This window comes from Gymnoscopelus microlampas, assembly GCF_963454915.1.
Source record: "Gymnoscopelus microlampas genome assembly, chromosome: 20".
Taxonomy (NCBI): domain Eukaryota; kingdom Metazoa; phylum Chordata; class Actinopteri; order Myctophiformes; family Myctophidae; genus Gymnoscopelus; species Gymnoscopelus microlampas.
The window spans coordinates 13,610,625-13,625,785 of record NC_139957.1 but is presented as its reverse complement, the minus strand read 5'-3'; the positions used below and the strand labels follow the sequence as shown (position 1 = coordinate 13,625,785).

The 15,161-nt window shown below is 44.2% G+C and overlaps 2 protein-coding genes across 3 annotated transcripts in view; one reads left to right on the top strand and one right to left on the bottom strand.

Moving 5' to 3' along the window:
* brf1a (BRF1 general transcription factor IIIB subunit a) overlaps positions 1–15,161 on the bottom strand; it is a 103,244-nt gene that overhangs the window by 67,167 nt on the left and 20,916 nt on the right. For both annotated transcript variants that reach the window (XM_084044815.1, XM_084044816.1), the window contains exons 5-6: positions 12,628–12,659; positions 7,463–7,535 (exon numbers count right to left, since the gene is read on the bottom strand). In XM_084044815.1, the coding sequence (XP_083900941.1) occupies positions 7,463–7,535; positions 12,628–12,659 (105 nt within the window). The remainder of the gene's footprint in view (positions 1–7,462; positions 7,536–12,627; positions 12,660–15,161) is intronic.
* On the top strand, positions 1,331–6,513 carry LOC311036248 (BTB/POZ domain-containing protein 6-B-like). Its single transcript, XM_084044817.1, has 4 exons — positions 1,331–2,288; positions 3,465–3,555; positions 3,836–3,954; positions 4,597–6,513. Exons 1-4 carry the CDS (start codon positions 1,858–1,860, stop codon positions 5,627–5,629), a joined length of 1,674 nt encoding a protein of 557 aa, XP_083900943.1. The 5' UTR covers positions 1,331–1,857; the 3' UTR covers positions 5,630–6,513.

The following is a 15,161-nucleotide window of genomic DNA, read 5'->3' as shown; positions in this document are numbered from 1 at the left end:
CTTGTAACTCTTGTATCAGAGAAGTACTGTAACTCTCTGAAACCACCTGCATTGCATGCACTGATGTGCTTGCTTGTAGAACCACTACGTTATACAAAGCTTGCAGAAACACCTATAAAACATAAATGACTGAGGAACCAGAACTAAATACTTTACTCCTATACACCCATACAAGATGTAACAAAGAGGCGAGCGGAGGGGGAAGCCAGAAAAACGGCCAGTGCGAGAGCAGAAGTTAGGCAAATTGCATTTTAGGGAAGAAAAAAAACAGCCAACCTAAAGGCCAAACCACACCAATGCAACTAGTCGCAACTCCTTGCAACAGAACCGTTTAAAGGTCCTTGCAACTGCCATAGTGGTTGCAAGTAGTTGCATGTTGTAAGGAGTTGCATGGCAAATCATTGGTGTGGATGTGGAGTGGGCTTAAAAGTACTCAGTACTTTACAGCCTTCCTAGAAATGTACTCGAGTAAAAGTGAAATATATGTTTTGGAAAAGTACTTAAGTAAGAGTAATAAGTATTAAAACAAATCTAATACTCAAGTAAAGTACAGATCCTCAGAATCTGTACTCAAGTACAGTACTCAAGTACATTTACGCCGTTACTGTCCACCACTGCGTATATGCATCGGCTATTTGAAAATAGCCGATCAACAAGCTCACTAAACGTCGCATGTGAGCTTGTAGCTTTGCAATAAAATGTGGAATATTTGGAATATTTTTGAAACATTCTAACAACAGAAATGCTCTCTGGTACAAAACATTTTCAATTTGAAAATTTGGAAGCAAGTACACTATAGAAACAAGCCCAAAAAAACGCAACTACCGATTTTTACAAGCACCTTCACAGAAAAAGAAGCCCAAAGCCGCTTATAATAAACCGACATGGCAACACTGGCGCGCGCGCGCACACACACGCACGCACACACACACACACACACACACACACACACACACACACACACACACACACACACACACACACACACACACACACACACACACACACACACACACACACACACACACACACACACACACACACACACACACACACACACACACACACACACACACACACACACACACACACACACACACACACACACACACACACACACACACACACACACACACACACACACACACACACACACACACACACACACACACACACACACACACACACACACAGAGGAGGCGCTTCTGACTCTCCTCTGACGTTCACTCCATGCGTCAATCTGATTTGTCGACAAACCAAACTGGGCGTCGAGGAGATTACAGCGAGAGAGAGAGAAAAATAGAAAAAATAGACCCGGACATAAAAAAAACTCTCCGAGAAATTACTATTCACATTATATTCACACGGTCGACACGGAACAACATCTCCGCCTCGTTTGAGGTCGATAGAAGCTTTTTGGAAAAGGACGAGGGGGGAAAAAAAGAGAAAAACATCTGCCGGGATTAAACGCTGAGGAGAAAAACGAGGACTACGGGTCTAAACCTCTGGATTAATTTACACATTCGCTGGAAAAGGGAAAATAAAGCGACGCTCCGTGGACACTGTCTCCCGTCCAAACCCACGATGACATGATCACGAAAAACGGGGGGAAAGTGTTATTTTATGCGAGTTGTGGCGGTGGTGGAGGAGGAGGAGGTCGAAAACGGTTCTCCGACACAGTGGGGGTTATTGATGTTGCTCGAATAAGCGATCCGGGTTTTGTCAACTTGACAATTGACCAGCATTAAATCGCTGTGTTCTGTGCATCGCATTGAGGGACCGGGGATTGACAACACACAATCCACCGAGCACCCGTCATTTGAGCGTTTATTAGGGGGGGGGCAGCGGACAGTGCCGATGCCAACGGCAGACTGCAGGTTGCTTCACCATGGCCGGATCATGAGGTGCTTGACTTATCTCCTCTTACTGCCAGAAACGCTGAAGAACTCCAGGAAGGTCGGGGGGAAACAACACTCGGGCGTCGGACTCCCGCTATGCTATGAGATCCTAACTTTGTCCTTGAGCAAAAAGAAGAAGCAGAAGATGGCTGCAGAGCTGTACCCTGCTGCGACCACCGCCAACAACACGGACCCCATGGCCGGCAATAATGGCACCACATTGACGTCGGGGACCAGCGAGAAGCCGACCGAGGTGGAGGTCAGTCGGTCTAGCGGCAGCACCGCGACGACCCCGACCACCTCCTCCTCCTCCGCCACCCAGCAGAACATCAACAACAACAACGTCGATCCGCCCAGCTGGCAGAGCAGCCACCCGACCTTACGGGAGAGGTAGGGCTTTATTTACGCATAGGGTTGGGATCCGGAACCGGATCCAACATAGAGGAACCAGGAATCGGTTCCATCACATTTGGAACCGCTTCAGGAACCGATTGTATCTACACTGTCAGAGCTGGATTTAACGTCTGCTATACAATTTCAATACCGGTGGTTCTCAAAACTTTTACATTTCAAGGACCACCATAACTCTGAGAGTGTACCCTTACGGGTCCATTTGTACACTCTCAGTTACAGACCTGTTAGGGTCCATTTCGAACCCCCTATAGGAATCGTTAAAGGGAACCGGGAATCGTTAAGGAATCGGAATGGTTAAAATCCTAAAAAGGGATCCCAACCCCTAGTTACGCCGTCATTAGCGAGCTGTGCAGTACTGTGACTGCAGCCCACGGCGTGGAACTATAACTCCGAAGAGTTTTACAAATGTACACACTGTACCCTCTGTGTTGTGAAATGAACAGTGAGGGTTGTTTTACAGTATGTAGGTGGCAGATTCATCTGGTGCAGTCACAGAATTCGACAGGTCACGGGTTTCGGTGTGGTGTGGCACTGGTGGCCTGTCGAATTATGCGCCTTTCAAGATTTGATTCCGATTCTTTTGGGGACCCACGTTATAGGTTGTTCTTCCCAATGTCTATACAATTTAAAAACAACAAATAATGGTCCAAATGTTAAACCAGTACAAAAACTATACACAGCGTCGGCCGACAAAGTTATTTTATATTCTGGTAGTGACTTTAGATACATTATTATATCATGTTTTCGTACATTGCTGCACACAGTATTTGATGGGTAAACTATTTCAGAGCCATTACATTGTCGCGTTGACAGTCTTTTAGCAATGACTTGGGAATACGTGCATGATCCTACGATCAAATGCTACATATAGTCTATCTTGGTGATGCAGGTACAATAATCTATATAGCAATAGACTCACTTAGGCCGATTTAATTAGCATTGCCATTGTAAATGACAGGCTGTAATGAAATAATACGACGCATGATATTTCCTGCACATAAGACAAATTGTGCCACCGCACCGCTAAGTGATTGTTTTTGGGACCTATGGCGTTCTGAGAGCTATAGCAAGAGACTGCTCTGTGCTCACAGATATTACATAACACCAGATGCTTATACTGATGCTTAATCGTACATATTCTTGCTTTTTAAGGAACGCGTTGATGTTTAACAATGAGCTGATGGCCGATGTCCACTTTATTGTCGGACCCTTGGGGGAGTCTGAAAGACTTCCAGCACACAAGGTAAATGTAACCAACTATAGACAAAAAACATTGTGTGGTTGTTGAATGTATATAAAATAATGTTAAATCTTGTATTTTTTGGGGGGTCAGTGGTCCTACACTGTTACTATGCAAGTTGCCGACATGTCTCTGCACCAACACTACCAGGGCAAATTCCTTTGCATTTATTGCACTTGGCGGAATCAAGTGATTCTGATTGCACGTGTCACTTATGCATCTGCCCTTTTTGTCCATCCCTCCTCTCTCCATATCTGTCCGTCCCTCTCTCCCTCCCCTCCAGTATGTGCTGGCCGTGGGAAGCTCCGTCTTCTGTGCCATGTTTTATAGCGATCTGGCCGAGGAAGAGTCGGAGATCCATATCCCAGATGTGGAACCTGCTGCATTTCTAATTCTGCTGAAGTAAGCCACTCCGCCATCACTCATCTTAGCAAACCAAGCGAGGGAGGCAGAGAGGAGATGACAAGCCCAGTCTGTCACTTCAAAGGATGTTATTACTCATCCAAAAAGCTTAAACCAGAGTCGAATGCCAGGACGCTAGGAGCGCCAGAAGGAGCATGGTGACAGAAAGCACAGTGCTCTGTAATTGCTGGTTTCTCTGTGCTCTTTGTTCAACTAGAAATGCCCCCCCCCCCCCCCGTCTTTGCCTCATCCTCAAGCCTGACAATTTTCTTTGGGGGGTATATGCATACTGCAGGGATATAAATAGCCCGCCTTTGTTGCTCATTCAATAGCATTGCCTAAGCCAGCACCATGGATTGTTGTGTTTGTTATCCTGTGTGAGAAATAGGCTAGGATGTGTCAAGTCATCACCCAACCCTCTTTTAGGGAGAGAAGAGCGATCATAATTTACTAAGTTATGGTTTCCTTTTGTTGGTCTGATGTAGCTACAACTACTAGTGAGACAAATAGAAACGTATGGAGCATTTTGTTCTACTCTGCATGCCACATTCTACTCTGCATGTCATTAAGTACAATAACACAAAGTAAGTAATAAAATAAATAAGGAAATGCTTTTTACTGATCACTCGTCTCCCTCCACAGGTACATGTACAGTGATGAGATAGACCTGGAAGCAGACACGGTGCTGGCCACCCTGTATGCCGCCAAGAAATACATAGTTCCAGCTCTGGCCAAGGCTTGTGTTAACTTCCTCGAGACGAGCCTGGAGGCCAAGAACGCTTGCGTCCTGTTGTCTCAGAGCCGCCTATTCGAGGAACCAGAGCTGACGCAGCGCTGCTGGGAGGTGATTGACGCCCAGGCGGAGCTGAGTCTGTGCTCCGAGGGCTTCTGTGAGATTGACCTCCAGACACTGGAGATCATCCTGAGGCGGGAGACGCTCAACACCAAGGAGGTGGTGGTGTTTGATGCCGTCATGAACTGGGCTGTGGCCGAGTGCAAGAGACAGGGCCTGGGGCCCAACACGCGCAACAAGAGGGAGGTACTGGGCAAGGCCCTGTACTTGGTTCGCATCCCCTCCATGAGCCTGGAGGAGTTTGCGGATGGGGCGGCGCAATCAGACATTCTGACACTTGAGGAGACACACGACATCTTCCTGTGGTACACGGCGGCCAACAAACCTGAACTGGGCTTCCCTCTGACCCCCAGGAATGGCCTGAAGCCCCAAAGGTGCCATCGCTTCCAATCCTCGGCCTACAGGAGCAACCAGTGGCGCTATAGGGGCCGCTGCGACAGTATCCAGTTTGCGGTGGACAAGCGGATCTTCATCGCAGGACTGGGACTGTACGGGTCAAGCGGCGGCAAGGCCGAGTACAGCTGCAAGATCGAACTTAAGAGGCAGGGCACGACGCTGGCACAGAACATCACCAAGTTTGTGTCGGATGGATCCAGCAGCACCTTCTCTGTGTGGTTCGAACACCCGGTGCAGGTGGAGCAGGATGCATTCTACACGGTCAGTGCTGTGTTGGACGGCAACGAGCTCAGCTACTTTGGACAGGAAGGAATGACAGAGGTGCAGTGTGGGAAAGTTACTTTTCAGTTCCAGTGCTCCTCGGACAGTACCAACGGGACAGGGGTGCAGGGCGGGCAGATCCCAGAACTGGTGTTCTATGCGTAAGCTGCACTGGACTGAACTATTGGTGGAATATAATGTACACCCTCCCTCCCCCCACCCGATGCTCCCCGAGCCTTCAAAGTAATGTAGCATTAAAGACTAAAGGAGAAAATAATGTCACACTAAATGGCCTGATAGTTCGTCAAGAGAGACTTATTTTAAAACAAAGTAAAGGAAACATTTGTTTTATCTTATTTAAGTTAATGTTATTTTTTTATTTAATTATTTGGTTACATTTAACGTTATTTTCCTTTGTTCTGACATCCCGTGTGGAGGGCTGCGGCTGCTGTAGGAACAACATTAGCATAGTGCTTTGTGGTTATGTAATCAAGCTGAGCTCCATAACTGGAATCAAGTAGGAGCTGCCTCAAATCAGGGTGGGAGCCAGAGACACGATGCTGGTAAATATTCTGCTGTGGCTGGGGAGTTCTGTCTACGCTAACAGCCACTTTGGCAGGCAGACAACCACCATTTGGAGCCTCTATTCTGATCTTAAAATCAAGTTGGCTGGTCATATTGCTTCAAGTGGCTGATGAACATTGTGATTTAAGAACCACTGTGGCCTGTAGTAGAAAGTTTGTTTTCTGCCCTGCTTCAAAATTGTGAGATTGCAAGTCCATACAATGTTGTTGCTATAGCGCAAGCAGCGATGTTACACGAGGAGCAAACTGTATGTATGTATGTTATGATTAACAATGCAAAAAGTAGTAATTGTAAAAAAAGAAAAAAAGTCGTTTTGCACTTGAGAGGATGGCCTCCGCAGCGTTGTCTTTTTTTGTAAAATACAGTTTAACTGTACAGCTTGATGCTGTTGAAACCCAATAAATGTTCTGTACAAGAATGCTTATGACAAAAAACAAAAAAAAAAGATAAAAACTATAATGTGACTGAAGCTTGAGATGTCAGTTGTTCGTCATTGTGCCTTGTTCCTGTGTGAACCCCTATGGGAAGTGGTTATTTGAGGCATAACAGCACCCTCTAGTCATCCTTAGGAGAAGTGCGTGCTGGTCATTATTAAATAATAAACCCAAGCCAAAGCTGCTTTAATTATTTACACATACACAAAGGATTCATGATGAATCTGAAGTAACTTAAACCCCAGTAATCCAATTAGGGCATGAATTTGCCTAGTGAAAAATCTAGTCACATCTTACATAGGTGCTATAGTTCAAAAGGGAGATCTCGGCACTAATTTCACCACTATTAGAGCTTTATTCACTATGCAGCTCCATGGGTAGAGCTTGGCTTTAACACTACCACGGGCAAATGTTCCATTCCCTGTGTAATGGTGAGAGAGTGGCACTAACACAGCCAGTTAGGACTTTTATTTCCATGTAGCTCCAAGACTACAGTATGGAACTAAAACTACCAGGACGAGTTTATATTCCCAGTTATATTCCCAGTTTCCCACTGGGGCCTACCATGCTAAAAATGCATACACTCATGGTATTGCAAGACATTTTGGATAAAAGCAATGCATCTACCCAAATGGCACATACAAAGCTTGGCAGGAACAGAAACTCCAGAGCTAAATTTAGGGGCTCATTTGTTCCACTGAACAAACATAAGTAAGAACAGCCTGGCTTACAATCAGAGCTTCTCTGACAGTCTAAGAGTAGACACACACACACAAAGATTTCAATCCTCATTCAACCCCAAGTTAGTTGTCCCATACAAATTTAGAAAATGACGGTGAAAATACCATGCCGTAGTTTTACTCTCCAAGGCTTTCTGACTTTAAAAAGCTTAGTTTGGTCAGCAACTAGCTACATTTAGGGAAATGTACCGTGTATCCTCAAAAGAAGCCATAATGGAAAAGAGGTAGTTGGTTGGTACCTATAGCTGGAGCGTTGATGCATAGTTCTCGGGCCAGGACGAGGAATGTTCTCCCCAGAATGTAAACATTCACCTGATGGAGGAAATCAGAGTCGTTGTAATGAGACAGAAAAAAAACAAAACAAAATTAAACTTTTTAGCTTTTACTTATTAAGTATACAACATTGAGCGGGAGACAGTGAAGAGGAAGACGATCTAGAGGAAGGTACTGGTGGGATTTAAACCTGGACCCACCTACTGTATGTGGTCTGAAAGTGGAGGTTTCAACCATCAATAGGCACTTCAATCAAATATTGACATTTACAGAACCCTTTACCCATCTAAAAAAACCTTCGAGCTTCATTATCCCCCAATACCGTGTGCTACTAAGTATGGGAGAGGGCCGAAATAGAAACATGATTTAGATGATGGGGTAGAGGCAGGAGGCTGACTGCATGCACGTGATTTATGTCACTTCCACTTGAGCTATTTAGCCCGATTGCCTATGCAGAAGTCTAGTTTAGCAGTTAGAGAAAAGGGGGTGGGTGGATGAAAGAAGATGTCATTGGGGTTATCAAGCGGGGAACCTCCCATCACAGATGTTTCATTGTATTGGTCCCCAGGCAAAGACACCTCCAGAAGGCTCTGCAGTAAACTCTGCTATGGCAGAAGCCAACCCCGCCTTCCATAAGAAAAGAGGGATAGAGTCAGTAATGACACCACAAGCATTGGTATCTTCTGTATATCTGACATATTATGTAATGTTCCTTCCCCAGTTATCAATATCAGAGCAGGAAACCTTATTATTCTAGTGGTTTTCAATCTCAAAGACATGGTGGCCATTTGGTGGCGAGAGCAGGGTTGAAAGCTTGGTGACCAGGTCACGATCCCCAGGTCAGCTTTCTCTCGTTCCTCTCCAGACCAACCCTTCACATCTCAGGGGGTGGTTTGGGGTCCCTACCCGGGTAGACAGACAGTGAGATGGACAATCAGTCAGGCAGGCAGGCAGACAGATGGAGGGACCGACAGACTCTCACTCTCAGCCTCCTGTGGAGCCAGGCCGGCCTGCAGCCTCACCCCGTTCTATTCTGGGAGTCAGATTCCATTCCGGAATTCAAACAGAAAAACAAAGAGGTGGTACGATGGAACAGAATGGAACGGATGTTACCCTGGCTTCAGGCTTTGGCATATTTGATTTGTACGTATTTCCATAGTTGATATTCCTAGAATACTGGCATTTTAACAGCATAAAAAAATGTACAAATTGAAAGGTTAAAATGTTGATACTGTATGGAAACTATGAAATGTAAACTATGGATGGAATGGCAACAATAGAATGCAGAAGGGCAGCAAAATAACTTTGTTCTCTCATTATGATTGCAAGACATGCAGCAAACTAATCAAGTTCATCAATTAAGCTGTAGTTCTTCAGCCAAACCAACAAGAGCGCTTAAAAACTAATGCCACAGGAACCTCCAGACATTTTCCAACAGTAGGCAGTGAGGCAAATACACCTGTTTAACAACCACTTAAACCCTGTATATTTAGTTGACTGGAGGCCCCAGGGGTTTACAGTAGGCCACCTCCATTTTTCCTTCTACACCTAATATCTTCACTGAAAATAGCGTATCTATTAACCCACAATGTGTCATGTAGTGACACGTTGTGAGCTTGCAGAATCTTTGATTCTTTTTTCTCTTTTTTTTCTTTTTCTGTATTTCTCCTTACTCTCCGTTTCTCTGTCCCGCCTCCTTTTCTTTGACTGAAAATTGAAAACAACAAAATGGAGATAGCAAAAAACTAATTTCACACTGATTGACTCCTGTAAACCTGTGATGAGACAATAAAACTGATTCTGAATGTTTACTCCAGAATAGGGACGCTAGGGTTCATAACAGCTTGCGATGAAAAGCTCAATGTGACTTAATATGTCATGGGCCGTTTTATAATGTAGGCAGTAGTTACACTAGTGAAGATTTAAAAGACAATAGAGCTAAGAGTCCAATCAATATCAGGACATAAATAACTCTCTAAGCCAGAAACTGTCCAGTGGGAGGACGTACTTTATGTATAGTGCTAATCAACCTAAAGGCATCCTGGGCTTGAAAGGGGAATGCCACTCAATTCTAGAATTCTTATGTAATTAATATAGATGACGATGGTACATAGCCTACAAAAATGTAATAACTTTATCTTCCTGTCTGGAAATATTGACGGTCCATCCTAGACTGCCATTTTCTCCCCAAGCCAAACATCAGAGAATTTAACTTTTATTTAGCCAGGACTAGTCTGGAGGATCAGCTTTTTAATACACATACCACATAGGCACAGACCTAATCATGATGCCATGTGTTTGAATCTGGCATGCCATCACCCCTCTCTACACTCTGGCTGTGTCCCAAATGGAAGAAATGCTGCTGGTAGGCAAGGCATCAAGGTCTGTTCCATTCAGAAGTCAAGTCATGTAAAATTCTGTCTGCTATTGGTGCCTTGGCTAATACATAACGCAGCATTCAAGTATCTTTCACAGGGAAGGATATTCCACAATTGTTGTTCAAACACTGTCACACTTGTCAAATGATGTTATTTTCATTATATGTTATTATATTAGCCAACAGAAGCGGGCTTGAGCCCTGTGAGCCAGAGCAAGTGACACGCAAACCTGAGCAAGTGTCCACCCCGAGCAGTGTGATGACCATGTTGTCTACTCAGTGCTGTCCGAGTTGCATACCGAATTAGGGTAAATTGGGTAATTAACTTTTCTTTCTTTTTTTATTATTATCTTGCAATGATTAATTACAAGCTGCTACTTCATTTAAATAACGAAAGAAAAAAAAAATTCAGTACGGTTGAAGGAGATACATTTAAATGACCAATACGTCTAACTGTTTTACCACAGCCAACATTAGCCACTAAAAAGGTTGCTTGATTACGGTATGTAAACAAGTTCAACACAGCTGTGTTTGTGCATGAGCCGTTCATGATGAGCTTCCTGTCTTGGAAGCCTGTTTCAATCATAACTTTCAATTTCAGGAGCCTCCACACTAACACTTTGCCTTTGAAGGATGGCGGCTAATCAGGCAGCTGCTCTCTTTTTGAGACACAGGGGCGGCAGTGGCTCAGGAGGTAGAGCGGCCGCTTGGGAATCGAAAGGTTCCTAATTCGATCCCTGGCTCCCCATGGGTTAGTGTCGAAGTGTTCTTGAGCAAGACACTTAACACTTAACAGTTACCATACAAGGCACCAACCTGCTCCTCCACAGTCCGTGTGTGAATGGGTGAATATTAAGGCACTTAATAAGTAATAAGCGCTTTGGATAAAGGCGCTATATAAACGCAGCATTTACCATTTTAGCGTCATAGAGTCTGTCCTGTTGATTTACTGCAGACCTTTACCCGAAAAGACTTAGTTGACCGGGGTCCCCCAGGGCTCTATACTACTTTAGGTCCGCTCCTTTTTTCTCCTAAGCAACACATCTTTGCCGAAAATAGCTCATCTACAAGCTCAAAACCATAGACATAATGGACGAAGGGAGCCCATTGGTTTCAACAGACCCGTGTTGAAGCCATAATTTCAGCAAGTCAAATCTACCATTTTGTATTTCCGGTCCCGAAACGGAACCAGAAGACAGGGAGCGAGGGTGGGTCTTCATTCAGTAGAAGCATACCCTTCTTTAAAATTGATTGACTGAAAACAAGTATTTATGAAAATATAAGATAATAAAACCAAGTGTACAGTCTGGTTAAAAACCCATAGACTATAATGGAATGAAAATTCTTCTGCAACCAGCAGGAGGGGAAAGCGACACCTTCTGGGCCGTTAATGAGAACTGCAGAGTTTTTATTACTTCTGCACTGGCTTCATTTGCAGCGGCGGATGCTTGCCGCCTGCTCACAACGTGTGGGATTGCAATGTGTTTGTAAGCTAGGGTTAATATTGTTAAACTAAGAATGTCTATATTTTATTCGCTGGCTATTAGGCAGTCTACCCAACATCTGTCAACTTCAACAAACAATTCCCAGAGGCCAGAAAGTAGGGGACTGAGACTTGTGAATCTTGTGATCTCATTACGTATAAAGTGTGGAGCTGATCCACAGACTGGACTCACAAAATGTATTTTGAGGTTTTAATACCCAACTTATCTTTATACTGCATTAGTGGAAATGATGGGATGACCAACAGTACCAGTCCAGATGTTCTGAGCTCCTATTTTTACTATACTTTTACATGAATGGGCTCAGACCTGGTCCCTGCATACCGTATACCCCTCCCGACACACACAGGGTGTGGGCTGGGTGGGACCCCACAAATCAGACGGGAGGAGCACCATCGCCCCGCAGCAGACTGGACATTAACCATCCAACCACATTGCCCCTCAAACACACACACACACACACACACACACACACACAGCGACCCCACTCCCCTCCAAGCCACACTCCACTCACTCCCACTCAAACCCAAATATACAGTACTGTACACTCCAAACCCCATGACCTAGGCCACTCTCCCGCCAACACACACCTCCCTCTTATTACACACCCACCCAACTCCACTCCCATCTTCCAAATACCACAAGGGGGGATTGGGACAGAGCTTCTCAAGGACAGCTGGGAGCACAAAAATAAGGCCTCCAGACCAGCTGTGACTATGAGAAATGTCCCCTTCACCAACCCCACCCTGACTCACTGTGAATCAGCAGCAGCAGACTCTATTTATACATCTCACACAGGATTTTAATGACACATTTTAGAGTCTAGTCCACGACTTACAGCGGCAACATGCAACTCTGATGCGATGAGGGCATCCAGGTTGTGATGGGTTAGAGGTTGTGTGCGTGTGCGCGTGTGTTACAGTATGTAGCAGCAGTAAGAGCAACAGACAGAAATGTTAAATTAGCACTTTACAGTAGGGACCGAGGAGGAGTAGTTGCAGTAGCTGGACCATCATTAACCACTTAAGCTGTATTTTATACTTTGTCTTACGGCGGTGTTGTGCAAAAATAGCATTATCTGCTATTTTTGCAATCTCATAATAAAAATGAAAGCCCATAATAGGGATGCCAGGGAAAGTGGCTAACAATAGCATTAATAGTAGGTGCCCAGTACTAGTAGTTGCAGTAGTTGTACTAATAGCACTAATAGCAATAGGATTACAGACAGATTTACTGAGGTTGTGAAACGTACCTGCAGAAGGTCGCTGAGGTCTAACAGCATGTCTGGAGAGGTTGTTAAGGCAACTGAACAATGGAATGGAAGCATTTACAGTACACTTTTCTTTTATAGATGCACATGAATGCCATTGTGTGGGGGTTGAATGCTTAGAACCTGTGAATATAACCATAAACTAGACCACTAAACATACTCAAAATTGTGTCCTGAAAGTGCCAGTCACCGACTCTCAGCTGGAAGTGAGAAATCCAACACGATGCACTCCGTTTATAGCCTTGGCCTAATGGTGGCGCTAGAATTCATCAGAGAAAGGGTTCACCAATGACGAGAGCTTGGGGACCGTATGGGGTTAAAGACAAACGATGACGTGAGGGGAAGTGGTCTAAATGTTTCTAAAACATTCAATTATAAAATAGTAACTGGCACTTTAAGTCACATCTGATATAAAACTTAACCTCATGTCTGGGTCATCAGCATTCAAACACAATAAGATGAGGATATTTTAAGACATCAGACATGTTACAGCGGGTGAGGCTGTTACTACTGACAACCAGACAAACCTGGTTAGATCAATCAACTTAGACAACAACAATAAATGGGTGATGCTGAAACAGGCAATACATCTACTTTACTGATACACGTCTACACTGGCCCAGGACTGACCTCTGGACGCACGCACGCACACACGCACACACACACACCACAGTAATAAGTGCACACTGAAATACACACATGTTGATGCAACAAAGGAGCAAACACACATGAACTCACCAGGATCCACAGAAACACACACACATTCCCAACAACACACCCATGTATGCAGCCTGAGCCACCAGCCACTTCCTGGTGGCCAGCCCTGGCTGGACACGCTGGTCTCCGTGGCGACAGCAGCACCTGTCCCCAGGCTGTCAGAGTGGATTAGTGACCCGCAGTTTAAAAAGGCATCAGAATGGAATTAGCAAACAGCGCAGATCAAATGGGATAATCTCAGCGCACGGCGTCTGGAGATCACACACACACATACATAAACCCCCTCACACACAAAGCTCCACCGTAATCAGCAAAATGACAGGGGGACAGGGAGAGTCCACCGTGCACATCTGGTTTGCCTAAGGGTGGGGGATACACTGTTCTATGGTTAATGTCCTCTTTTCATCTTTTTTAAATGAGGGGGGAAGAGAAGTCCAACTTTTCACAATCAATTAGCATTTAAATTTGACATTTTATTTTACAACAAAACAATGCGGAATCAGGTTAAACACACCTCTACGAACCCCCTCCCCACACCAAGTGATTAATGGTGAAAATTATGTTTTTCCCAAAAAACACTATGGCATCAGATCAAACACACTTTTTTTCAATTGATATTTAGCACTTAATTTGACATTTTGTACAACAAAACAAAATGGCATCAGATGGCATTTCCAATTCCAAGTTTGGCCTTTGTAGATCAAAATGTATTCAGTTTGCACTGTTGTTCTAGTGTTTTAACGTCAGTTACATTAGTTGCACACATCTCTAGAGGTGATACTGTATGTCCTTAGTGTAATTGATGTCCATCAGGTTGTATCATAGAAAAATCTAGACTATGGAACATCTGGTTTGACAAAAAAGAAATAGTTCTACTATTCCACTTCTGGAGGGAGTTTTAGTTTACAACTGAAATGTGAAATATGCAGTAAATGCTGACAGAAAGAAAGAAAAGACAGACTAAAAGGAAAACAAGGATGAAAGGTAAAGTGGACACACGGAAGATGGAGGAAAGGTCAAGGATGTTTCGAAGCATTTACCATCCAAACGTTATGGTTCTAAACTATAGAGCACCGAAGTCTGACGTAATTTACTCATCCTACCTGGGTCGCGGTTTCCCCCCCCCCCCGTTCTGAATTCCCATAGACGTGTTTAATATCGCGTCAAATAAGAACTGTGTTCCAAAAATAAACAAATGACCCCGGCGATTTTACTCTTATGCATTATGAAGCATCTACTGACGGTGAGAAAACGCTAATGTTACTTCCGCCGAATTAGTTACATTTTCACCAATAACAGACTGTATCAAATATGAGTGACTGACTATCATAAACGATACAGAGCCTCCTCCCTGACAATTTCGCAGAGACAGTTTGTTTATTTTTGGACCCCAATTCTTATATGAGACGATTCTATGATGACACGATGTTATTCTCCATAGAGAAATTACTTTACAAACCAGGGGATGAAAGAGTGACGTCAGGACTTCTGTACTCTATATACAGATCGTCATTAAGCACAGTTCTGACAACCCCTGCAATAAAATGACACCTAGTCAGCTGTGGAGCAGGTGCTATTTTTGCACAGCACACGCACCTGTGTTCACATCAACCACTCCTGTGCATACATGCACAAAAACAAACCATGTGAAAAATAAATACAATATACAAATCCACACACACACACACAAATCATTAGTTTGTAAACTCTTAGATACATCTACTACTCTTGACACATACTCACAGGTTTAGATACATAAACGTAACATAAACCCACCCACCAGAATACATAAGCACAGT